This window comes from Centropristis striata, chromosome 17 (assembly GCF_030273125.1).
Source record: "Centropristis striata isolate RG_2023a ecotype Rhode Island chromosome 17, C.striata_1.0, whole genome shotgun sequence".
NCBI classification, from domain to species: Eukaryota; Metazoa; Chordata; class Actinopteri; order Perciformes; family Serranidae; genus Centropristis; species Centropristis striata.
Window position 1 is genome coordinate 194,458 of NC_081533.1, and position 27,601 is coordinate 222,058.

Consider the following 27,601-nt stretch of genomic DNA (forward strand, 5'->3'; position numbering starts at 1 on the left):
ACTGTTTGTGTACATATATTGTATCGCTTTAAACTGTTAAAAGCTGCCTCCGTTTTTCATTTTTTGTTGCTCTTTTTACACTGTAAGTGTGCAGAGCGAGAGAGCTTTTTCAACAACCTGCTATATAATCTGAATGTATTATTATTTTATTCAAGGAAGAGCTGAAAAGGAGAGCAAGGGAGAGAGAGATGAGAGTTTTTTAACAAAGCCTGGCTGTGTGGGCTGAACCGCTGAATAAAACCAGCTTTCATCTCTCTCTCCCTGCATCAACCTCCCCTCCACCAACTCAGTGTCAAGTCCTGCTATGAGACACACAGCGATCTGTGTGTGTGTGTGTGTGTGTGTGTGTGTGTGTGTGTGTGTGTGTGTGTGAGCTGTGGAATGAGAAGCTCGCTGTCCTTTTGGCAGCCGGCAGTAAACTGAAGCACCTCTCAGAAAAACTGGACTATTATTGAACTACTGAGAAACACTCTTATCTCACTGTGGAACACACACACACACACACACACACATATATAAGCACACAAAACATCTGAGGATGCATGAACACACACGTTTCTCCAGGTTATTGTTTCTGCTCATGTCTGCTCAGCCTTTCGTCGTATTTTGCACATTTAATCCTCTTCATGTTAAATTAGGCATTTTTTTCACATGGATGTTTAGTATACCATTGAATAATGACTGAATATTTTTGTTGCTTAAGTTTATGTATTGTTTATTTTTGTTCAAGTCCAACAGAGCAGTGACATTTTTTCCATTAAGTGTATCAATAGCATATTTATAAATATAGTACATTTCATAAATCCAGGTAGCCTATAGGTAGGTAGACCTTCTGTAAACTAGAATACTTTGGTTTTTGAAGTAAAACACAATCCACGCTAGCTAGCACACTAGCTGCTAGCTGCTATATGTTTAGCATTGAGGTGATACTTGAGGCTGGATGTGCTGCTATGGTGATATGTGAATTCCTTGTTGCCTAGCAACACAACCATGCTCTTATGGACGCTTCCATCCGTTGGTTTTTAGTAACTAAATGTCCCATCATCCACGGGGCCAACCAAAGGTCTCATCAGCTTCTTCCTTCATGTTCACTGTGGTTTGTTGTTGTCTCAACTCATCAACGCTAGTTGGTGCTCCAGTATAATCGCTCCTCCTGAAACTCATCCAGGGAGAAACGTTCCGCACTGCAAAAATAAGTGCGATTAAAAGGCGTCAATTTTTTTTAACGCGTTAATTTTTGTGTAATTAATTAATCTTAATTAACACGTTAAAGTCCCGGCCCTAGTTTAAACATCTCTATCCAAAGGTGACAGACAAATCCAAATATCAGAACAACTCTGAGGAGACAACATCTTGTGTTGTCGTTTTAGTTTGCAGTTTGTGTGTCATTATTTCTGTCTAACTAAAGTTTAATGTCCTGTAATTTCCTGTTATGTTCCACTTTTGATATCAGACCACACTTGGGAGGTCAGATTGCTATTCTAATGTTGCTTCAGATATGCTAAGCTGACTTGTCTAATGAGTTTTTCCTTTCCCATAAAAACTGAAACAATACCTGTTACCAGACTATGCATTAACTGCTTATAATACTACATATACATTTTCAACGGATTTCTACCACACAGACTAGATCACTAATATAGAGATCTAGTCTGGAGACCACCTGTTCATTTCTCCGTAGAGGAGGCGTGGTTTAGGATTCTCCAGAGCCGTTTATTGGGCGCTACGAATGTCTGTCATAGCGTCTGTAATAGCTCTTAGCCAAGCAGATCAACAACACTAGCCACAACCACCGGGGTCTGGCTAAACCCTGTTAGCTTAGCTGCTAACGGGGCTAGTTGGTAGATTAAATCCTGTTTCTCAGCAAGGTTAAAACATCCTTTTTGTTGGAGATAAAGGAGTGTAAAGCCAAACGTTGTTCTTCTTTTAAAATCAACTTTTTCTCTAAACTATCTAGAACTCTGTCTACAGCAGGGGTCTCAAAGTCAAATCCCTGGGGGCCGCTAGAGGCAGTATCAAAATGACCAAAAAAAGACACAAAATTACTAAAAAAAAGACACAAAATGACAGAAAATAACTACATTACTTAAAAAAGACACAAAATGACATAAAAGACACATAATTACTTAAAAATAGACACAGAATTATTAAAAAAAGACACACAGAATTGACCCAAAAATAGACAAAATGACCAAAAAAGACACAAAATTACAAAAAAAGACACAAAATGACTGAAAAAACACTAAATTACTTAAAAAAAGACACAAAATGACCAAAAAATACACAGAATTACCAAAAAAAGACACACAATAATTTAAAAAGACACATAATAATTTAAAAAAACACAAAGTTACCTAAACCAGTAATTAATGGGACCTTCCACACACAACAGGGTAAAGTGCCTTTCATATAAAACTCACATTAAACTTTCATATCAAAGTGAGGGCCACAAAATATCGTCACACGGGCCACAGTTGGCCCGCGGGCCGCCAGTTTGAGAACCCTGGTCTACAGCTAGATCCAAAGAGAGCTTGGCGTCTATATTTCTATTGATTTCTATACAATCTGACTTCGCCCCCTGCTGGACATCAGACTGCAGGTGGAAACATCAATGTCAGCTTGAACAAATGATCTCTTTCCATTATTAAACACAAATATGTCACGTTTTTTATCGTTCAGTCCTTGTTTGTTTGTTTCTCGTACTGTGTTTATAAGGACTGAGGACCTGGAACTCATGCATCCTCTGCTGAAAATGACTTCTTACCTTTCAGAGCCGGTTTGGTTTAATCTGGAACCAGTTCTTCACTTTTCAACAGCCAAAGTCGAACATTAACTCTGTGGAGTTTTGGGATATTTTGTTGGTTTTGGACTCATTTTCATTCTGTCTGTATAAACCAGTTAAAAATCTTTATCATGACGTGTTGGTATCATTGTTTTCAGCACAACCTCACCTATATGGTTATTGTTTTATTTTTCATTTTGACTAACTGGATCAACATTTTGAACACAAAAAAACCACACAAAAAAATACAAAAAACAAACATAAACACATAAAAACACAAACAATCCCCACAAAAAAAACATACAAAAACATTTTTTTTACAAACAACACACGAAAAGACACATAAAACACAAAGAAATTGCAAAGAACACAGATAAAAACACAGAAATTACAAAAAAAAAAACACAAAAGATTGCATGAAAATGCTGAATGCAAACTGAAAAATTAGAAAAATCTCTTTAAAAACAGTAAAATCATGTTTCTACAGATGGTCGAGGTGTTTTTAACCTTTGCTGATAAAGAGTTGATGCATTAATGATATAATTAAATAACTAATATCTTCTGTTCAGTGTTAATAAGAACATAATTAATATCTTCTGTTCAGTGTTGAGCAGAACAGACGACGTGTTGTTAAAACACGTTTTATGACGATATATTTTACCAGAAACTATCCTGATAAACGATAATATCGTTGCATCGATGTTGTTTATCGATGATTTGAATTTATTTACTAATAAAACCTCCAGATGCTTTGAATTTGTAAAAAAAAATTAAAATATTGAGATCAGAAATGATGCAGAAATAAATAAGCATGGTGAAATATAAAGAGGTGGAACATACAAAGGGAAAACAATATTAAATAATAATAATAATAATACATTTATTAATATATTTAAAAATTCATCAATAAAAAAGAAAATTTAATAGAAAAGTAAAAAAAATGAATCACTAAGAAAGCCATTTAAAACAGCAATACGCATTTATATCACATTCTATCGATTAATTCATGACTCAATATTATTTTTGGTAAATTTAACTGCGTATTAATTTATTCATCAAGTAATTCATTTATTTTTAATTTTGGCAGCTTCAACATAACAAACATAACAAACATAAAGATGCTTTGAATGAACATGTTATCATGCTAAAAAACTAAAAATATTGAGATCAGATTAAATTCTTGAGTTTGTTTTCTTCACATTTATGTATTTACTAGTGGTGTCAACAATAATCGATTCGGCGATGCATCGCAATGCGGGGCATGCACGATTCAGCATCGATGCGGCAAAGTGCCATAATGGATTATGTTTATTTCCTGTCCTCCAGTGGGAAGTTGTGGGGGACAGGGTGGGAATTTCACACTCTGGCCTTGATGCCCTGTGAAAAAATGCTCAATTTACGGCCAAGGTGGCCTTTGAGCCGCTGTCAAAGTTCCAGTAAACACAACGCTAACCCGACCCACTCCCCATCCTTCCAGATGTGTGCATCAACACATGGCTCATTGAATATTCTAATGAGCCATGTGTTGATGCAGCACAGGTAAGCTAGCAGACAAACTGTTTTGATATGTTGTGACTGAAGTATGTGGTAGTATTTGACAGAACTTAACATTTACGTTTTTATAGAAAGTACTATTGATAGGTAATTACCATTGTATTTGCCTATTTAAAGTCGACTCGTTAACGATACATTTTTGCGTCATGAAAACTAGCGATAGCTAGCTAGGTGGGATAGCGCTAACGTCTTCCCTAGCTCAGGAACAAGGGCTCCACATTATGCTGATTTAGATTTCACCTCAGCAGGTTCCTTTTTATGGCAGGAGGAGGCATTTCTCTTTCCTTACTCTTAGATGAACTCAGGAAGGAGATTCATTTTGCCGTCTTTTCAAAATATAGCCAATAAAATCTATTGTTATTAGGCCTATCTGACTGCTTGTATTGCCTCATGACTGACGAAAAATGTCCCTTGTTGTGTGCAGTATAATTGTGATGCATCGTAGAATCGAATTGAATCGAATCGTTACCTGGTGAATCGTAATCGAATCGAATTGTGAGGGCAGAGCCAATGCACACCCCTAATATTTACCAGTTTATTGTTTTCAGGGACACAATCATTATTAAATATTAATTAATAATCTCATAGTTTAATGGAAGAACTTTTGTGTTTCTCTGTTTTTTTACTCATGTAAACTCTCACACACACACACACACAATCACACACACACACACACACACACACACACACACACACACACCTGTCTGCATGTGGTTTCTGTCCACTGACCCTCGACCAATCAAATGCCAGCGTTTGTGTCGCCCGTGGCAACAGGCTGACCTTGACCTATCAGACTGGTTATGAAACACTGAAAGGAAACAAACGTGTGTGTGTGTGTGTGTGTGTGTGTGTGTGTGAGAGAGTGTGTGTGTGAGTGTGTTTGCGTGTGTGTGTGTGTGTGTGTCAGTTTCAGAGATAACTTCCTGTTTTAGTTTGAGCATGGCGCCTCCTGCTGGACCAACCTGAGAACTACAACACAAAGATGTTTTATTAACAGGAGGAGTCACTCATCAGCTGCTTCTAGTCCAACATGACAAATAGAGACATTTATTCATTAGTCACTTTATATATTATATATATTATATATTATATATTATATATATTATATATCTCAGGGCAACGTTTTTAGCCTCTTTATGTTTTTACACACACAACATAAACAAATAGTTTACTGTTTATTTGGTGTATCGCAAAATAATTTAAAGGATTTATGCAGCAAATGAAAAAATAAATAAATGACTTTATCCATTATTTAATATACCATTACATATACCAAGAAATATATTGAAAAAAATAATTTATTAATTGATAAAAAACGTTTTATTTTGTTTAAAAAATGTCTCTTTCTTTATTGACCTATTAAATTATTTTCCGATTTAGATTCCAATTTTTGCATTTATTTTGTTTTTACTTTGCATGTATTTTTTTAAATGTATATATATATATATATATATATATATATATATGCTTTGAATACATTATTATTAAACAACAGTAGTTAAATTATTATTATTGTTATTATTATTATTATTATGAGAAATTATATGTAAATGTGAAAAACATGAATTATCTTTATTTCATTACTGTGGATTTCTTCTTACTACTAGTCCTACAACTTGAAGAGTTGCAGGACAAATTATATATCAAAACGTGTGGTGTGATTGGGATCGGTGTGCTATTACTTTTCTCTACAGAATATGAATATATAATACGAAAAACTGCCCAAAATTTTGCATTGAAGTGAATGGGACGGCCGAAAAAAAAAGAGCGAAAAAGAACAATAATTGGAGATTTTTAAACGTCTACTTCTCCGGCATAATTTCACCTAGAGACTCCATTTAAACTTTAAACAGTAGACACAAGTCTTGTGTATCGGTGTATTAATCCACGTTTCGATAGGTCATATAGTTTTTTATCAATCCCTGTTCAATGACCATGATCATTTTTGGAGAAATTCTGAGATTATAATGGGTGTGTATTGCACGGAATGTTCGTGTCACAGTGTATGACATCATCACCAGAGTGTAGAGGGAGAGGTAAAACTGTCAAAAAATAAATGTGAAAACTGCGCTCCAGGCCGCAAATTCCACTCTACAGAAATAATTTATACATAGAAACGTAGGAAAATTAGTCTTCTCCCTCACAATCCTCTGGTAAAGCTGTCAGAGTTATAGTTTGGGCGTAGGACGCACAGATGATCCACCAACACCACCAACAGCCTCATTGGCTCCCATATTAAAAACGCAGGGAGATTTCTGAAAAAGGGAGATGTAACAGTTTTTTTAGATCGCTCTAACAAAGATATTTTTTCATTTTTCTTAAAAAAATCATATGTAGACGTTCAGGAAGAACTCAGGACGCTCAAAGTGAAGTCGGATCAATGATAGGTATTATGGTTTTGCCAAAAATGCTTTCTGACGCCACACACACACACACACACACACACACAGACACAGACACAGACACACACAAACACACAGACACACACACACAGACAGACAGACACACACACACACACACAGACACACACACACACACACACACACACACAACACACACACACACACACACACACACACACAGACACACACACACACACACACACACACACACACACACACACACAGACACAGACACAGACACACACACAACACACACACACACACACAGACACAGTCACAGACACACACACACACACAGACACACACAGACACTTCTTCCATAGACAGATTGTTGAGGGACTCAGTGTAAAGTTTGACCTGCTGGGGAAACTAAAGGAAGATTCAGGGGCTCATTCACGTCTTTAGAATTCATCGTCCGTGCAACATCAGAGTCACTCAAAATGTCCTGAAAATCAGTCCAGAACCTGTTGCTATATTTCAGTCTGGACCCAAGTGGGAGAGCAACATTTCTCTCTGTTCAGCCATGTTGCCTAGCCTAGTAAATCACCAGGCACATGGAGCGGAAAAAGGAGACGTGCATTTGGAAAAACTTGAGTCAAACAGAGCAGAAAAATGTGAAACGCATAAAGCACAAAGCTGAAAATTGTGAGTTTCTTAGAGCGGAAGAATGTGACACACGGAGAGGTGGAAGTGTTGTTGTGATTTTTAGCTGCTAAAGTGTTGTTGTGTTGCCATAGTTGGGGGTTGTCAGGTGGTTTTCTGGAGAAATGGCGTTCTCTGAGACGCCATCTCCGTCTAGCAGGCAGGAAGTGAGGACGGTCCTGCTGGATAACAGCGTCACAGTGGAGCTTCTGTTGGCAGCTGAACAGGTCGGCCAGGAGAAATCATCTTTTGTTGCCCTTTTCCTAACGAAGAGAAACAATACAACAGATTCTTCACAAGCACATGAAATCATCTTTTTATTAAAGTGATTCATGTTGTTTGTACATAGTCGATGCTGCTGATACATTTATTACAGTGATCTTCATCATTTCATCTCTCTGTGTATCCAAGCTTCCAGCAAACAAACAACTTATGACGACATTTTGTCTCTAAATCCTTTAAGTACAAAAGGCATCAAAACTATTCATTAAAATATGAAGCAACAATAATGTTCTATGGTATATGAAAGCAAAATCCTCAACGCATCATTTAGTAAAATTCTTAAGAATTAAAAAAAAAGTAAATTCCTGAAGTAAAAAAAATAGGCAAAGTTTTAATGAAAAAAGCAAAATCCTTCATATAAAAAATCCTGAGAACAAGATGAATTTAAATTCTTATTAAATAAAAATATCTTTTTCAAAGAATTTATTAAATTGCCAAAGTACAAAAATAACTCAAACTCTCATGAAATGATAAAATTCCAATTCTCTAATCACAAAAGTAAATGTCTGTACAAAAAGAGTCACATTTATAATAAAATAAGCAAAATCCTTAATAACAAGCAAATGTTAAAAAACATAGAAAATCATGAAGTACAATTTTAAATGCTAAATTCCAAAATAATTCAATTATTAAAGTACAAAAATAGGCAAAGTTCCTCTGAAATAAGCAAAATCTTAAGTATAAAATGAAGTAAAATTCTCATAAAATACAAAAATGAGTCAAATTCTTTTGAAATCATAAAATTCCTCAATTCCAAATTTAAATAAATTAATTGAAATCCTCCCTGTTGGCGCCAAATCGAATATTTCCAAAGTTGACAGTTCCTCCCTCCAAATGGACAGCTGTTCAGTTTCCCTCTCCCCTCAGGTTCAGAGTCTGGGTGTCATCCTCGACAGCACCCTATCTTTCTACTCTCACATCAATAGGCCTGTTTCCACTCAGTACTTTCTGAGAACTCTTTGGAAAGAGGCTCCGCCCACTAGTTCGTTCCCCTCGGCCTCTGTTCCCATACAGGTACTTTAGTAGCTAACCAAGGGACTTAATGTGACAACAGACAATCAGACCCTCTAGAGACTCTTTGTCTCTATATTTAGACTATTCAGACCCTCTAGAGACTCTCTGTCTCTATATTTAGACTATTCAGACCCTCTGGAGACTCTTTTTCTCTATATTTAGACTATTCAGACCCTCTAGAGACTCTTTGTCTCTATATTTAGACTATTCAGACCCTCTAGAGACTCTTTGTCTCTATATTTAGACTATTCAGACCCTCTGGAGACTCTTTGTCTCTATATTTAGACTATTCAGACCCTCTAGAGACTCTTTGTCTCTATATTTAGACTATTCAGACCCTCTAGAGACTCTTTGTCTCTATATTTAGACCAGGCGGCAATCTCCGTGTCTGAGCATGGAAGCCACCAGGAAGTACATTAAGCCTGCAATTCACCGAAAATTCCAGTAGGGGGCGCTAAGTTTGGCTGCAAAAGAAATCTGCCCATTCATTTCAGTGCTAAATTTGAAAACTTCTCACTTGATTTATTACCTCAGAAAAAATTTTCAGGGACAACATTATGGTCTCAATCGCTAGTAAAAAATCTTCTCCAAGACAATTTGATGTCAATAGTTCTAATAATGGCCCCATTTAGAAGAAAATAGAAGATAAAGAATCGTATGATTTGGGGCGTTTCTAGCTTTGATTGACAGGTCACTGACAAGGCGAGCCGTCACCAGGAGAGAAGCAGAGCGTATCCACGGCAACGTGTCAATAAAGTTACATATAACGTTATATAGATAGAAAAGAGGACGTTTAGCGGTTTGGTCTCATAACTTTGACCCTTTCACTGTATTTTCACTTAATGACAGTTTATTTGAACGTTTTGTTCATTAAATGTCTTGTTCAGTGTTTGGTTTGACTAACAGACATTCCAAGGAGTCGCTGCTCAGTTTTCTGAGGTAAGAAAGATACATTTTGTTTTTGTTTTTTTGCTAGCCAAAACTAACATCCCAGTTAATGCTCCAGTTAATGCTAACATGAATTAGCAGCGGCTTCTCTCAGTCGGGTTGCCGGTGTAGAGAGGCTGTAGTCAGTGTCGTCAGATCCCTCGCGCTCCGCCACAGTCCAATTATGGTCTGCTCCGCGTATCGGAAACATGATGGCGACGCAAGATGGCGACGAGTGTAACGCTGAACTCGAAGCTTCCAACGGGCAGTCCACAAACCAATGGGTGACGTCATGGTGACTACGTCCATTATTTATATACAGTCTATGATTTAGACTATTTAGACTCTCTGGAGACTCTTTGTCTCTATATTTAGACTATTCAGACCCTCTAGAGACTCTTTGTCTCTATATTTAGACTATTCAGACCCTCTAGAGACTCTTTGTCTCTATATTTAGACTATTCAGACCCTCTAGAGACTCTTTGTCTCTACTATTCAGACCCTCTAGAGACTCTTTGTCTCTATATTTAGACTATTCAGACCCTCTAGAGACTCTTTGTCTCTACTATTCAGACTATTCAGACCCTCTAGAGACTCTTTTTCTAAAGAGCGACTAGAGACAAATCTAGCGACTTTTTCTGGTGTTATTGGAGACTTTTGGAGACTTGTTCCTACTATTCTTAATGAGTATGTCCGTCCCAAAGCAGTCACAAGCGGCCCAGTCCTCCTGCAGCAGTCTCTCCCAGCTGCAGTCAGAGCAGGAGATGTTAACCCTCAGAGCTCATAAAGTAGCTAACCGAGGCCGGTACTTTCTGAGCCGCTAGCTGAGCTGCTAACCGGTGAAGTTGGGTGGATCTTGGGTGGATCCTCTCTCCCAAGCCACACCCATAGCGGCTCACTAGAGGGTAAAGTACTGAATGAAAACTTGCCTATTAACATCACCCGGTCTGCTTATTTCCACCTCCGCAGCATCAACTGTCTCCTCCCTTCCCTCAACCAACACTACTTCCATGCTTGTCCATAGTCTTGTCACCTCCCACATTGATTACTGCAACTCTCTCCTCTTTGGTCTCCCTCACAAGCTCCTCCATCAACTTCAAATGATCCAAAACTCTGCTGCTCATCATCTCAAAAACCCTAACTCCACTGGCTTCCACTCAAATCTCTTCATCAACTACAAAGTAGAAAATGTTGTGAATTTTGAAATAGAATTTGTAAATTCATGAAGCCAAAAATAACTCAAATTCCAATTAAATGATAAAATTCCATGTCTTATTCACATAAGTAATTAAATTCCTGACGTACAAAAAATGATGAACGTTAAAATGAAAAAAAGTAAAAACCTTTATCCTAAAAAAACAAACCCATTATATTAAAATGATACAATGTCCTGAAGTACAACACAAAAAAACACAATTAATTAAATGCAATTAATAAAGTAAAATAGTACACAAAATTCTTATGAGAAAAGCAAAATATGAATTACAAAAACATGCAGAACTCCCAAACTACAAAAAAAAGTAATGAAATTGAAATTCTATGAAATTATAAAAATCCTCAATTACAACATCAACTAAATTCCTTTCAAGAAAAGGATGCCTAACTTACTTTTTCACAGAGTTTTTTTAATATGAATGTGCGACTATCAGATTGGTCAAAACTGTTGGGGCATCACCATGGTTTAGACTCGGCCCGCCCATTACGTTGGCATGCAGGCTAGTCCTAGCCTCTTGGTGCTTCAGCTTCAGGTCACCACCCTGTGGAAGGGAAAAAGCTAACAGCACACTACTGTATCTTGTCTAGCGTTCGTCAGCATCTATCTCCACCTGGGCCCGTGGCCTTGAATTGGAGCACAAAGAGAGCTTCAGTTTTTTATCTGCTTGCCCTCAAATTATGTGGCGATGTGCAAAGCATTATCAGTATGTCTTTTCTTTTGATACTCCTTATTTCTGTGTGCTGTGCCTGGCATACAAATGTGTTTTATACTTAGCCAAATACTTTTCTTAGCAGCATTCTTGCTAAAAGTCATAATGTGATTGCTATTTTTTATTAATCCCTAACACCTACAAAAGAGACAGAGAGCTGACGGCTCTCAGAGGAGAAGTTATGAGAGAAAACATGGACGTGATAAACACAGCTGTAGCTTCCTTGGTGGGCCGGCTCTGCAGCAGGAAACAGGAAGTCAGCAGAGTGATTGACAGCTGGCTGGGTGTAGTTGATTGCTGAGGTGGAGGAGGTGAAGGAGAGCTGGAAGGAGCCTCCTGGGTACTGAGGCTGGATGGAGCAGCTGATGGTGAAGGTGGAGCCTTTGAAAACCCGAAACTCCTCCTGATGCTGCTGCTGCTGGGCCTCAGAGACCCCGTCCATGGAGGAGGACCAGGAGATGTTTGGCTGAAGCAGCAGGTCTGTAAATACAGAGAGGTGATTGGCTGAAACAGGTCTGTAAATACAGAGAGGTGATTGGCTGAAGCAGCAGGTTCCTCCAGGTGTGTCCTGTCAGGTGAAGCTCAGCAGTCTATGTCTCCAGAAACAAGAACACTTCTCTACACTTTGGGATGTTTACAGTCCAGTCCATTATAAACCACTGACTGTCACTGTGACAGAGGAAGGAACTCACCAGAAACATTTCTGTCATTCATGATGTCATAGATGATGTCACTGACAGGCTTACCTGAACAGACGAGATCCAGGATAAACGGAAAGAAAAATGAAGATGCACAGTCCCTCAGAGCAGATCCAGACTGGAGACAGTCAGATCTGATCCTCCACATAGCTCTGTCTGAGGACTCCTCTTTCCGTTCTAGAGAAACAGCAGAACCACAGTCTAAGTCTCTGCAGGCAGCTGCTGCTGTCTTCAGGGTCCAGTCAGGGTAATGATGATCACCCACTGGTCTCCATTCTCCTTCATGTTTCAGCTCCAGTGTTCCTGCACAGCGACTGTCTCCTCCCACCAACCTGACAGGCTCTGAACACAAACAAGAGAGTCATCAGTAAAAGAATAAAGTGAGTTTGATGAGAACAGAAATGAACCAAATGAAAGCTGCAGCTCCTCTTCTACCTGAGCAGGTGAGTCCAACAGCTCTGCCAGGTGAGCAGGTGTTTCTATCTGAGCCTGAGCTTCTACAGTCCAGGAGAGCAGACTCATTTCCTCCACACTGGAACTCTTTGGTCCACATTGGAGCCTCCCCTTCTCCATAGAGCGCCCCCTGGAGGACTGAAGGAGCCCCACAGCCAAGCTCCCTGCAGACCACCTCTGCATCCTGCTGGTCAAAGTCAGCTTCACACACTGAGGACCAGCTCTGGTTCGACTGGTCAGACTTCAGCTCCAGTCTGCCTGAGCACAGACTGGTCCCATCCACCAACCTGACAGAGTCTGGAGAGGAGAGAGAAGAGAAACAGAGAGGTAAAAGACACCAGACACAGAATGAAAAGATTCTCTCTAACTATAATCCAGTGAATCAAACTGGACTGCAGCACATTTCCAACATTAGTTCATCACTGACTACAGAACGCATCTTTGTAACACCAGAGACTGCTGCAATGTTCCCACTACATTTACATTTATTACACTCCATTTCTGTTATCCATTTTAAAACAGCTTCAATTTGTTTGCAAGCAACAACACAACATGATCATCTGTTCTCTTCCTCCTGCTCAGGAGAGATCTACAGCACAGGATAAAAATCTGTTTCCAGAATAACAGAAGTCAGCAGGCGGTCCAGGTGGAATCCTGCTCGGAGCCCTTTATACATTATCAGAGTTAAAATCATTACATCCTGTCATACCTGATGACGCATGGCTGAGCTGAGCGGAGCGGAGAGACAGTGGCTGTGTTGAGCTGTAATGCAGAGTAAAGACTGAAAGTTGCAAAACTATATCAAACGTGCAGTGGTGGCATGAACTCGGGAGAGACTAAACCTGTACAGATCAAGGCGGAAACGAAACAGAAGCGCAAACAATTGCTGAAAACAATGGCAGGTGATCAAATGGAGAACAAAGAAACTGACCTACAAAGTTTGATGCCGAGTATAAAAGCTGAACTTGGTGCATTCCGTGCTGATTTCAATAAGCACTCAGGCGAAACGAAACAAGAAATAGCTAAATTAACGCTGGAAGTTAAAGAAATGAAATGCAGGCAGAGATTAAAAGCACGAAAGGAGAAATCTCGGCCGCGCAACAACGAATCAGTGATCTGGAGGATAAAGAGCCAACTATGAATGAAATATTGACTCATCTGCTGGTACAACAAAGTCTCATGGCTGAGTGTTATGCCCCAGTCTAGGGGGCCAAGAGCACAACATGAAAAGGCCCCATCTTCCCCATCTCCCAAGTAGCCACAAACAAAGATAAGTTTGAAGAATGGGTAAATATTTATTTACAAAGAGAACTTAGGTAAATACAAATATTCTTCAACTTAGGGGTGGACTAAAGCCAAAATAACAAACAAAACAATTCTATCTTAAAAATAAGAAATTAACCTGAAAAACCAAAAGATACAAAATCTTACTTCCCTACCTACTTAAACAAGAGAAAACGAGAAACAAAACCTGGCAACCCACCCTTACTGTTCAAAACAAGGGAATTAAGTCTAAAACTACAAGTTAACTCAAAAGGTGTGAACCGGTTGGGAGAAGAGGAGGATGAGGAATAAGCCTGCTGCCACCGACGGCCGCCATCTTGGCTCCACTTAAACCATGTGGTTCCGGCTGCAGCCAATCCCAGCACAGGTGTGGAACCTCTCCACCAATCGCACCGTGGCTATGGCACACCCCAATCTGCATAATAATGAGGCGTGGAACCTCTCCACCAATAACACCACGGCTATGGCACACTCCAATCTGCATATAAAAAAAGGAAAACAAAAACACAGGGCACACACACAAATGCAGTTTGCTAGAAAATAACTATAATATGACCACAGTCATAACACTGAGAAAATCGATTATTTTGAGAGCCAATCGAGGCAGAACAATATTAGGATTCACCAGGTGAAAGAGGAGTCTGAGGGAGCGGATATGGTGAAATTCTTAGATGAGCTGATATCTGTAAAGCTGGACATTCCTGAGAACAAACTGTTCATAATTGCTGCGCACCGATCCCCCCAAAAGAAACCAGAGGATGGAGAGGCACCTGGTTCAATAGTTGTCCGGTTCTTAACCTGGCAGACAAGGCAGAGAGTTATCCAAGCGGCCTGGGAGAAGAAGAGGGCCCCGATCATGTATGCTGATGAGAGGATTTATTTCAACCAAGACTACTCAGCAGCAGTCATGAAGAAGAGGAGCCAGTATACCGGGATACGAAAGGAATTACGTGAAAGGAAAATAAAATCTGACTTTATGTATCCAGCGAGGCTGAAGGTGTTTACTAATGGTGGGGAGCAGGTGTTCAACACGGCGACTGAGGCCACCGCGGCGCTCCAAGCGCAAAGCATCATGGGAACGCACAGTAGGGCGCATGACGAACGGACGGTGCCCTCCGGAGAACAGGCAGCGACAAAGACAGAGACTGATGGTCTGAAGATACTCTGCACTATCTCTCCTTTTCTTTTCTTTTTAATTCAAGTTTTTATTGAACTTTTCAACTCTACAAGGCTCAGGTACATGGCAAACTTAGTACATATCTCCATACAAAAACAATTATTATATTATTAGATAAAGTATTATTATTAAGAGTTTACAGTGACAGTCTCAGCACATTTCTGTCTCTCAAAAGGCAGAAAATACAAAAGAAACTGAGTACATAATAATATAAACTAAACCTGTATCATATCTGTACACACATCATAAAGACATGTTGCTGGGGTATACAATATTACCAGATCCCCCCTGGGGGAAATACCACAAAACCAGGATCCTGAATCCTAGTGGGGGTTATTATTTACCTTTATGTAATCCCAGAACCTGTCCCAAGGGGTCACCCCTCCCCCCGTCATCACTTAATCTACTAAGGATACATTCATAGGATGCAGTTTCAGTCATTGTCCTGACCCATTCTTTCACTTGTGGAATTTCTGATGCTTTCCAACGCCTTAAAATAACTCAACAGGCTGTTGTTGTGCCTACCGAAATTACAGAAAAGCTACATTTAGCAATAATGGGTAACTGAGATTTATCCCCCAGTAAACAGAGTTCTGGGCTTGAGGGGACTTCTGCTCCGAGCCAGTTCCTCAAAATATTTAGAATCTGAGTCCAGAAAGGTCTGATTAACACACATTCCCACAAACAGTGGAGAAGGGTTCCAGTTACCCGTTTACATTTCCAGCACAAGTCATTATCCAGTAGTTTCATCCTAAACAGTCTCCATGGTGTGTAGTAGTATCTATGTAATACATTATATTGTGTAAGTTTACCCCTTGCCTCTCTCACATATTTACCACAATCAGCCACAATTATTTCCCATCTATCACCTCTAATCTCTCCACCCAAGTCCCTCTGCCAAGTCATCTTTAACTGGTTAGAGTCATTACCAAGAGAACAATTAGCAACTTTGTAAAATAGTGAGGCTTTTCGTTTTCCAAGTGGAAGTTTCATATAGTCTATCACAACATTAACAGTAATATTGTATGGCTTTGATGAAACACAACTCCTTATCTGCAAAAAATTCCAAAACTTATCTTTTCCCGTCAACTTTAATTTCTGCAACAGTTTATCATATGACGAAAACACCCCATCTTCTAATAGATCATCAATGGTGCTTAAACCTTTAGAGTGCCACTGTTTCCAAAACACAGGTTTCTTCCCAATACAGACATCAGGATTATACCACAACCATGAATATCTTTGTGGAGTGTGTTTGAGTTTAAACATTTCATGTACCTTGCTCCAAACATCCTTTGAATGCAGACGTATTGGATTTGTAATGTTAGACCTTTTTTGTGATAATACCTCTATGCGTTGGAAAGGCAGGCATATCTCCTTTTCTACCTCCATCCAAGCTGCTTTACCCTCTGCAGCTGGCCAGTACCTTGCTATGTTGGCCATCTCAAAAGCTAAATAATACAATCTAAGATCTGGGAGGCCCAGCCCTCCCTTTTCTTTATGTGTACACAACTTTCTCAGTTTAATTCGTGGTCTCTTTCCACCCCACAGAAAACGTGTTATTATATCGTCCAATTGTCTAAAAGGGGTGGGTGGTATCTTAATTGGTAACATCATTGCCACATAACTGAACTTTGGGGCAACTATCATTTTTATAACATTAATTTTTCCCCACAATGTTAGTTTTAATTTTCCCCAATTATCAAGGTTTGTTTTTATCTTATAAAGTAAGGGGTTAAAGTGTAGTGCCACTATTTTGTCCATATCCTCAGAAAGTTTGATGCCAAGATACTTGATTCCCTGTCGTACCCACCTCAAATTAAACTTCTCCACCATAGATGAAAAACATGTCTTGAAGAGAGGCATTGCCTCAGATTTGCTCCAGTTTATAGAGTACCCAGAACATTTTGAAAAGGATTTTATGGTGTCCATCAGATGTGGCAGAGAAGTTAAAGGCTCAGATATTACTGCTAAGACATCATCAGCGTATAATAATAATTTATGTTCATTGTCTCCTCCCCTTACTCCTCTTATTCCAGGGTGTACTCTAACAGACACTTCTAGAACCTCTAACAAGATGATCAACAATAATGGGCTCAGTGAACATCCCTGTCGGGTTCCTTGGGTCAGATTAAAGAAGGGGGAGGTTATACCATTTGTCATCACTGCTGCTTTGGGTTCTTTATACAAAATCTTTATCAATTTAACGAAGTTAGAGTTGAAGCCGAAGTGAGATAGGGTGGAGAACAGAAACTGCCACTCCACCCTATCAAAAGCCTTCTCTGCGTCTATAGAAATAGCAGTTATAGGAGCATTTTGGGATTGACTCAGCCACATCAAGTGTAACAGGAGTCTGACATTATCAGTTGAAGTTCTATTTTTCATGAAACCGACCTGATTGGGGTGGATGATACTCGGTCAAACCAATAGTGAACGTGTCGCTAAAATTTTTGTAAGAATCTTACAATCAAGATTGAGCAGACTTATGGGTCTGAAATGGGAGGGATCTGCAGCATCTTTACCTGTTTTGGGAATTAGTGAGATTACCGCTTCATTGAAAGTTGGAGCAACACGACCCTTATCAAACATCTCCTGATACACCCTCTGTAATACTGGCACAACAGTATCTACAAAGGCTTTATAATATTCCACTGGGAGCCCGTCATAACTCGCCGACTTCCCGTTTTTCATTGAAGAAATTGCCTCCCTTATTTCGCCCTCCGTTATGGGTAATTCCAATCCAGCTGCCCCCTGAGGTGGGAGCTTGGGTACCTCTATACTAAGGAGAAACTGTTCTATATCTTCTTGTGAGGCATTTGGAGATATAGAAGGTGTGTATAACTTCTCATAATACTGTTGGAATATTCTATTTATGTCTGTAGCGGCAAAAAATTGTGCATCGCCCTGCCTTATAACTGGTATGGTATTAGCAGAGAATTTTTCCTTTAACTGTCTTGCTAATAATTTCCCCATTTTGTCCTCTACCTTCATAAAAGTTTGTTTTCAATCTATGAAGTGCATATTCTGCTTTTTTGTTATAAATCTCATGCAAAGAGTATTTAAGCTTACATAGTTCTTGAAATTTCCCATTGGAAAAGTGTTTTGACAGATCTAATTCTTTATCTTTTATCTCTTTTTCTAAATCTTTAATTCTGGTAAGATTCTCTTTGGTCTTTTCAGCAGCTTGTGCTATGAATTTCCCTCTTATATATGCCTTTGAGGCTTCCCACACAGTAGTTATTTCTTCAGTGCTACCAATGTTAATTTCAAAAAAGGTTTTTAAAATCTTCCTCTTTTGTCTTTCTAAAAGTTGATTCCGACATTAATCCAGTGTTTAGTCTCCATCTCCCCCTCCTTTCAGTCTTTAGACTGGCCTTAATGAATAGCTCGACTGGTGCATGATCTGACAGAGAGATTGTCTTTATGTCACAGTTAGCCACATTGTCTGCCAGGGAAGTACTTATTAGAAAAAAATCTATTCTGAAATAAGTTTTATGGCAGTGGGAAAAGAAAGTAAAATCCTTTACATTTGGGTTTGTCAACCTCCATATATCTATTAGTCCCACATCACTTTTCAACATATGTAAGGCCTCTCTCTCCTTAGTCATGGGAGGAGGTCTGAATAAACTCCTATCCAGTACTGGGTCCATAACTTCATTAAAATCCCCAGATAGAACAATTCCACCCTCAGTGTCTCCTAGTATTTTGTTTATGTTGTGGAAAAAATTGGGATGTCCCTTATTAGGAGCATATATGTTACATAATGCAAGAGGCACTCCCTCGACCACTGCTTCAACACAGATAATCCTTCCCTCTGCATCTTTAGTTGGCTTTGGCAAAATGAAACTTATGTTTTTGTGAACCAAAATCAGAACCCCATTACGTTTGTTTGAGAATGAGCTATGGAATATATGTCCCACCCATCCCGCTTTAAATTTCTCTGCTTCCAAACCTTGCATGTGGGTTTCCTGTATTAGATCAATGTCTGCCTGATTATTTTTCAAAAATGATAGTATCTTCCTCCTTTTAACAGGACTACTGCATCCATTTATGTTCCAAGAAATAAACTTAACTGGTCTACTAGTCATGTCTTTCTTTCCCTTCTCGATTAAAGATGAATAATAATAATGATAATATCAATAGGAAACTAGGCCTGTGAACAGGACTGAACGGGACTGAGCCGAGTGGAGCCGTCGGGGGAGGCCAAGTCGGCGGAGGCCAAGTCGGGCTTCTCCCCCGCCTTGGGGTAGGTGTTAAACACGTTATTTGCTGTTGCCAGCAGGGGACGCTATGACTGTGTGTCAATATTGACATGTGGATTTGATTCGGGTCCAGCCCGAAGCACGTGTGTGAAACTTGGGACAGATTGAACGATGTATGATCAAGTTATCCAGTCTGGTGTTAGATGGCGAGACGCCATATTTTGCCGGCACGCCACGCCCACATAGTGTGACCGTCGGTAAAGCTTTGTCTTTTGGCGTATCGATGAGCAAATTCCCACACCATCCTCTTCAAGTCCAGAGCACGTTTATTTTCGATACTCAGTATGGCCAGCCCCGACAGTCTCTCTTGTGCCATGGTGCTTCTCAGATAAGTCTTAATTAATTTATTTTAATTTAATTTAGTTTTGAGAATGATCTTTCGGCACTTGCGACAGTTACAGGTAGAGTGAGAAACAGTTTAATAGCCGTGGCAACATCAGGCACACTTGCTAATATGGAGTGGTGCTTTATGAATAGAGTGTGTGCCACGCTCGATTTCTTTTATGGTGGACATGAATGCGGTTCTAAATGAAAGCACTTGTTCTGGAAAATCCGCAGACAAGTCATCTTTGTATTGGTCTGCTAAAGCACTTGCTGATTTATACAGTTCATCACTGGATTTTGACAAAAGTTCCTGTGGGCATAAAAACCCAAACCTCCGTGCCACCTCTTGCATGCCCTGAAACCTGTGTGTCACCTGCGCAATGGCAATGTCTCGAGCTGCGTAAAATACTGACACTTTGAAGTGCTCCTCTGCATTCGATAGCCTTTCATCCTCGCATAACTCAAGTGTATTTTGGTGTGCCTTGCGCGTTTTTGTGGAAATGAAGGCGGAATACCCAATGACTGGACAAGATTTTGCGCAGTTTCTTTAAGGCTTTGAAACTCCCCTCTGAGTGACACAAGGGTCTCAGATGCACTCGCTAGATATTTGATGCCTGCAAAATATCAATGTTTTGTTTTTGGAGACTTTGTGAAACAATAGTTTCCAGAATTTTACCCTGTATCACTCTTTTTATTTTAAATATCCGTTTTATTTTACGCTCAAAATACAGACAATATCATGACCTGAACCCTAAATGTTACGGTAAAAAAAAAAAAAAAAGTAAAAAAAAAAAAAAAAAAGTTTTTTGTTTTACAGGCAGGGATGGGGCCCTATGGTAATTTTTCTTGACATTCGAGGGGGCGCTGTTGAGTCATTTTACCACGCCCATTGCCGGGAGCACGAAAATACGTAATTTTTAGCCGAGATTTATGTATGGGGCAAATTTGAGGAGTTTTTGAATATGATAAAGGCTCCAAAAAGGCCAAAACAATTCCAGGATAATAGGAACTAGGCCTGTAAACAGGACTGAACGGGACCGAGCCGAGTGGAGCCGTCGGGGGAGGCGACATCAGCGGAGGCCACGTCGGGCGCGGTGCTGTAGGCTCAGTCCCTATGCGTCCCAAATGGCGTGTGTCCTACTATTCTGCTTGGGGTAGGTGTAAAACATATGGCTTGCTGTAGCCAGCAGGGGGCGCTATGACTGTGTGTCACTATTGACACGTGGGTGTGTTCCGGGCTGGACCCGAATCACGTGTGTGAAATTCGGGACAGATTGGACAATATATTGTCAAGTTATCCAGTGTGGTGTTAGATGGCGAGACGGCATATTTAGCCGCCATGCCACGCCCACATAGTGTGACCGTCGGTAAAGCTTTCAATAACTTTTGATCCCAAAGGTGTTGTGATGCTACTGACCAAGTTTGAAGTCAATTGGATAAAATCTGTAGGAGGAGTTCGTTAAAGTATGCAGCGTGGAAATGGGTAAAAACGATGACTTGTGCGATATTTAAACCAAGATGGCGGACTTCCTGTTGGGTTTGAGGTATGGGTCCAAGAGGCTTTTTGGTGCGTCTTTACATGCTTTATGTGTGTACCAAATTTCGTGTCGCTACGTGAAACCTACTACTCGGGCTAGGTGTAAAACATGTTAGTTCCTATAGCCAGCGGGGGGCACTATGTCTGTGGGTCAATATTGACACGTGGGTGTGTTCAAGGCTGGCCCCTCATCACGTGTGAGAAATTTGGGACAGATTGGACAATGTATGGCCAAGTTATCCAGTCTGATGTTAGATGGCGAGACGGCATATTTAGCCGCCATGCCACGCCCACATATTGTGAAGGTCAGTAAAGGTCTTGATAAGTTGTGTTCCCCAAGGCCTTGTGATGGTCCTGACCAAGTTTGAAGGCAATGGGATTAAATCTGTTGGAGGAGTTATGTAAAGTATGCAACGTGGTCAGTTGATGAAAGGGGGCGTGGATAAAGCATAAGGGGCGGGGCTTTATGAAATACTGTTATGTAGAAGTGTTAAGGGCTGGACTCTGATGAAGCATGAGAAGTTTGGAGCAGATGGGACAAAGAATGGGAAACTTATGACGATCTCGTGTTTTATGGCGAGACGCCCTATTTTGCCGGAATGCCATGCCCACATAGTGTGAGTGGCAGTAAAGCTTTCAATAACTTTAGATCCCAAAGGCCTTGTGATGCTACTGACCAAGTTTAAAGTTGATCGGGTAAAATCTGTAGGAGAAGTTCGTTAAAGTATGCGACGTGGAAATGACAAAAAACAGCAGAAAATGCCATTTTCGATCTAAGATGGTCGACTTCCTGTGCATTTTAGTGTATGGGTTCTTGAGACTTTTTGGTGCGTCTTGCCATGATACATGTATGTACCAAATTTCCTGTCTCTACGACATTACTGTGCGAGGGGCTGAATTTTCTTGACTTTCAAGGGGGCGCTGTTGAGTCATTTTGCCACGCCCATTCCCGGGACCACTAGAATACGTAAATTTCAGCGGAGATTTATGTATATTACAAAATTGGTGAGTTTTTGAATATGATAAAGCCCCCAAAAAGGCGATTACTTTTTCTGAAGAAAAATAATAGTAATAGACAGACCAATTTCAATAGGGTCCTCACACCGTTAGTCCTCGGTCCCTAAAAATATACATACATACATATATACATACATACATGTAAAAAGGAGAGAGAGCGGAGGAAGATGAAATAAGTACTCTGTGCTTTGAATGTCTACCTGTAACCATTTGTAGTGGAGAATGTTATCATTTTTGGTTCCATATAATAATCACTTATTACCCTGTACCTGCCTGTCTTTGAACAAATATAACGAGACCACAATGTAACAATGCAAACTGAACTTGCACATGAATATGAAACAAAAGGTGTATGTGTTCTTTTTCATGTTGATGTTAAAAGCAGCTACATGAAATTAAAATCATTTTTTCGTGTGTAAAAACTAGCATGTGGTCTCATTTCTATGCATATGGAACATGATGCAGATTCAGTGTGTGTGCATGACTGCTTGAAATAAGGGGCGGGGTCGGAGCCACCAAGAGTTAGAAACAGCCTGCTAGCTGCTGCGTCTGAGTTGGACGAGCTGCTGGAGACGATGCACCTGTACTGAGAAAAGCTGCAGCATGTTGCCAATGACAGAATGAGATGGAGAGATCTGACTGCAGCCTTGTTATGTTTAAAGGAGATAAAGAGGAGTAAAGTTAGTAAGGTAGAGGAAAACGTTGAGCTGTAGCCATGAATCCAAATGTCTGCTGCTGACTGTTAGCTAGCTTTAACTTGAACCGTTATCGTTCTCATCAGTCGAGTGTGAACTAACTGTTAATGTTCACATTAATACTAGCGAGCTCAACGTTACCTCACTGACTTGGGTTGAATTCTGTTACAGCTGCATCTGTCGTGAGGTGAGACGAGCAGACAGCACAGCCAGCCCACAGCAGTGGAGCTGGGGAGCGACACAGAGACGCTGCAAACATCGGAGCTGCTGACACAAAACCGGAGACTCTGACGCTTCAACTCACAATCATTCAAAGTCAAGTTTTAAATGTGAGAGAAACTGAGAGGATTTACTGTGAGACAAACATACAGCAAAACAGAGGAGCATTAGGAGGAGGCTCTGCTCTGGACCAGAGGCCAGTAAATCATGTCACGCCCAGGAAAAGAGGAAGACATGGTGTCTCCTGCCCAGGTACGTGATGTGCTTGATCAACAGAAAACTTTTTCACTCAACTGTTAGAACAGCAAGAACGCAATTTTAAGAACTGCATGCAAATCTTGGTAGATGCATCAAACAAAAGAGTGGATGGACTCTCCAAAGAACTCAGTGAGCTGAGAGAGAGCATCCATTTCACTCAGAAAGACGTGGAAGACCTGACAGCAAAGGAAAAATCAAACAGCATGATTAGTTCTAAAATGCAATTGGATATATCTAAAGGAATGACCTTTTCCTATCACTAACAGAGAAAACAGATTATCTAGAAGGGCAATCACGAAGAAATAATATTGTCATTGATGGTATCCAAGAAACTACAAATGAAAACTGGTCCGAGTCGGAAGAGAAGGTACAGAAACTGATCCCTGAGAAGCTACAACTGGACCAGCGTTGCATTGAAATGGAACGTGCACCGGACAGGGAAACCTGTTACCAACAGAGAAAGACCAAGACCGATCATTGTCAGACTTCTCAAATTCAAGGACAAACTTGCCATCTTGGAGAGGGCAAAAAATCTCAAGGGATCAAACATATACATTAATGAGGATTACACTGAAGCTGTAAGGCAAGAACACAAGGAACTCTTGCCAGCCATGAAGGCTCGTGCTCGTGGGGACATTGCCTACTTGCGGCATGACAAGCTGATTGTCCATGAAAAATAACAGATCTGTATAACTCATGAACCGGATCATCCCCCCATTGTATCTCATTCATATTAGTATTTGATCACATCTCATGACATTAAAAAACATCTGTCAAAAATGTCAGAGATGTGTGAAACTCTTGGACTTCACTTGTGGACTTTGCCAACGTCTATTCCATCAATAATGTACACCCACTAATGAGTTAAATGTTAATAATTGGATACACTGGACATGTGATGAATGTATCACTGTTTCCCTTCCATAGTCTCAATAATAATGAATGCATTAGCCTCTTGTCTGGGATAAAAAAAAACACAATTACCCCGATCACTTAGTCTTTAATCCATTTAAAATCAATAATGAAAATGATTTGCAGTGTAATGGCTGTTATGACCCTGACTCAAACTTTTTAAATTTAGCAATAGATGGGTCAGCAAATTGTAAATATTATGATGAGAGTCAGTTTAACTGCTTCTGTCGTGCTCTCCCATTGGGTATAAATGTATTTTCTTCCTTTCATCTCAATATACGCAGCCTTCCTAAGAACTATGACTTTTTAATTCATTACTTGTCAAGTTTGGAACATGAATTTTCTGTTATTGGCCTTTCAGATACTTGGTTGGCTAAAGATGTGGAATCTAGCTATGACTTATCCAATTATAATGCTGTTCATTAGTGCAGAGAGTTAAGAGTAGGAGGTGGAGTATCCCTCTTTCTGCATAAAGATATCCACTTTATCCATTGAGAATATCTTATGTTACAATCTCAATCTGTTATTGCAGAATCTGTTTTTGTGGAAATCCCCTCTTGTTCCTACTTTGGTGGAAAACGTGATAATTGGCTGTATATATCGTCCTCCTGATACTGATATTGATCACTTTTCTGAGGCTCTTTCAATTACACTAGATCTGATAAACAAGGAGGGAAAATGATGTTATCTGCTTGGAGACTATAATATCAATTTGTTCATGAGTGAGAAACACACAAACAGGACATTTTTTGAATACCATGTATTCCAGTTATCTGTACCCTTTGATCTATAAGCCCACCAGAGTAACAAGTACTTCTGCTACTCTAATTGATAACATTTTTACAAACTCTTTAGGTCATAAAACTCAAAGCGGTGTCCTATATGCAGATATTTCAGATCATTTACCAATATTTCAGTTTACATTTGCTAATGCAAACAAACAGACATCTAACGATTACAAATGCAGACTGTTAAACAAGAAAAAAATGGATCGTTTTAAATCTTTGATTGGTGATATATCTTGGGAAAATGTTCTTAAAGAATCTGATGTAGAAATAGCCTATCAAGTCTTTATGGACTAATTTAATTCAGTCTTTCATGAATGTTTTCCCCTGGTCAAATATGATAAAAAGATGGACTCTAATTATGGCAAACATTGGTTTACCACTGGCTTAAAAAAATATTCTGTAAAAAAACAAATTATATAAAAAATTCTTATCAAACCCATGCCTATTAAATTCTACAAATTAAAGAAATATAAAAACAAATTCACCCACTTACTTCATATATCAAAAAAGAATTACTTCACTCAGAAATGTAAGGAATCTGCTAGTAATATTAGATCCACTTGGAAAAACATCAATCTATTATTCAACAAAACAAAAGCATCTTCTGCACTCCCATCACAATTTTTGAGTGACGGGATAATAATAATCAACCCGTATGATATATCCTGTAGTTTTAATCACTTTTTTGTTAATGTGGGTTTTCTCTCTCTAGTAGAATCAAGAAGACAGCTGGAAGTCCACTTGACTACTTGCATGGTCATTATCCCTCTGTACTGCAATTTGATCCACCAAGTGCTACTGAAGTACAGGAAATAATAGCTGATCTCAATAATTCTGCAGCAGGTCATGATGAAATAAGTGCATCACTGCTTAAGGAGGTTGGTTTTCATATTGTACAACCTCACATACATCTGTGGAAAGTCTATGGAAAATGGAGTTGTTCCTAAAAGTATGAAAGTCACTAAAATTATTCCTCTTTTTAAATCTGGGGACCCTAGTAGCTTTACAAATTACCGTCCAATATCAATTCTGCCCTGTTTTTAAGGTTTTAGAGAAACTGGTCTACAAGCGAATATTAGAACATTTAGATGCACAAAATATCCTCTATGAACACCAATATGGGTTTAGAAAGAAACACTGGGCATACATGGCCTTATTACAACTTGTTGACAAACTTTATGAAGCTATGAATAACAATGAATTTGCTCTTGGTATCTTTTTAGATTTGTCCAAGGCCTTCGATACAGTCAATCATGAAATTTTAATAAAAAAACTGAAGCATTATGGTTTTCATGAACAGACTTTGAAATGGTTGTGCAGCTATGTATATGATAGAGAACAATATGTATTTGTGAATGGTTCAGTATCAGGCAGGACTAAAATAATGTGTGGGGTCCCTCAAGGTTCTATTCTGGGACCGTTGCTGTTCCTCATATATATTAATGACCTTCCTGCTGTATCTTCCAACTTACTGATGACACCAACGTGATCTTAGCAAATAAAAATCTTAATTCCCTTATCTCCGATGCTAACAGTGGCATGGAACAAATTTCAAAATGGTTTCAATCTAATAAATTATCTCTAAATATAAAAAAGTCTAATTTTATTATATTTGCTAATAGAAACAAGAAATACTGCAAAAATGAAACAAAAATTATAATCAATGTAACAGAAATTTCCCAGATTACTTCCACAAAGTTTTTAGGAGTTCTGGTTGATGAGAGATTAAGCTGGAAAGAGCTCATCAACCTGGTCTGTAGTAAAGTTACAGATCGCTTGGTGTCATCAGGAAAATTCATGACCTGGTTAATCTGTCTACTGACTTTATATTACAGCTTGATTTATCCACATCTTATATGCTGTAACATTGTTAGGGCCAGTACATATGCCTCCAACCTCCATAGTATTTATCTTCTTCAGAAAAGATTTGTTGGAACTGCCACATTTTCAAAACGACTGGATCTTTCTGCTCCCCTTTCCAAAAACTCAAGAAAATGAAAATTTTCAGATCAATATATACCAAATATGCATTTTTATCTTTAAGTATATGTATATTCCAAATCCCATTCCTAAAGCTTTGAGTGAATATTTCCATGTCAACTCACAATTACATAAGTACAAAACTAGACAACTAACAAGATTACACCCGCCTCACTATCGTACGACCCTCGGGCAGTTCTCCTTAAAATACAGAGGATCAATACTCTGGAATGATCAATTCAATAGTTCAATACAGTTTTCCTCTCTGAATACATACAAGAACAATTGAGTGGCTGCTCTGATTGCTCAGGTCACTAAGTAGTTCACACACTCATGCACAGGTACGCATGCACACACACACACACACTATCAGGGGTATTTTATGCCAGCACACTATCAGGGGTATTTTATGCCAGCACACTATACTTAAACGCCTAAAACACGTCGCCTGTGCCAGCATAAAGTCTGA

General features: G+C 39.3%; 1 protein-coding gene across 1 annotated transcript in view; it reads right to left on the reverse strand.

Moving 5' to 3' along the window:
* Positions 1-7,655: 7,655 nt before the first annotated feature.
* LOC131990107 (scavenger receptor cysteine-rich type 1 protein M130-like) overlaps positions 7,656-27,601 on the reverse strand; it is a 40,471-nt gene continuing 20,525 nt past the window's right edge. Inside the window, exons 8-10 of the mRNA XM_059355510.1 lie at positions 12,662-12,976; positions 12,275-12,568; positions 7,656-12,008 (exon numbers count right to left, since the gene is read on the reverse strand). Coding sequence (XP_059211493.1) covers positions 11,653-12,008; positions 12,275-12,568; positions 12,662-12,976 — 965 coding nt within the window. The 3' untranslated portion in view covers positions 7,656-11,652. The remainder of the gene's footprint in view (positions 12,009-12,274; positions 12,569-12,661; positions 12,977-27,601) is intronic.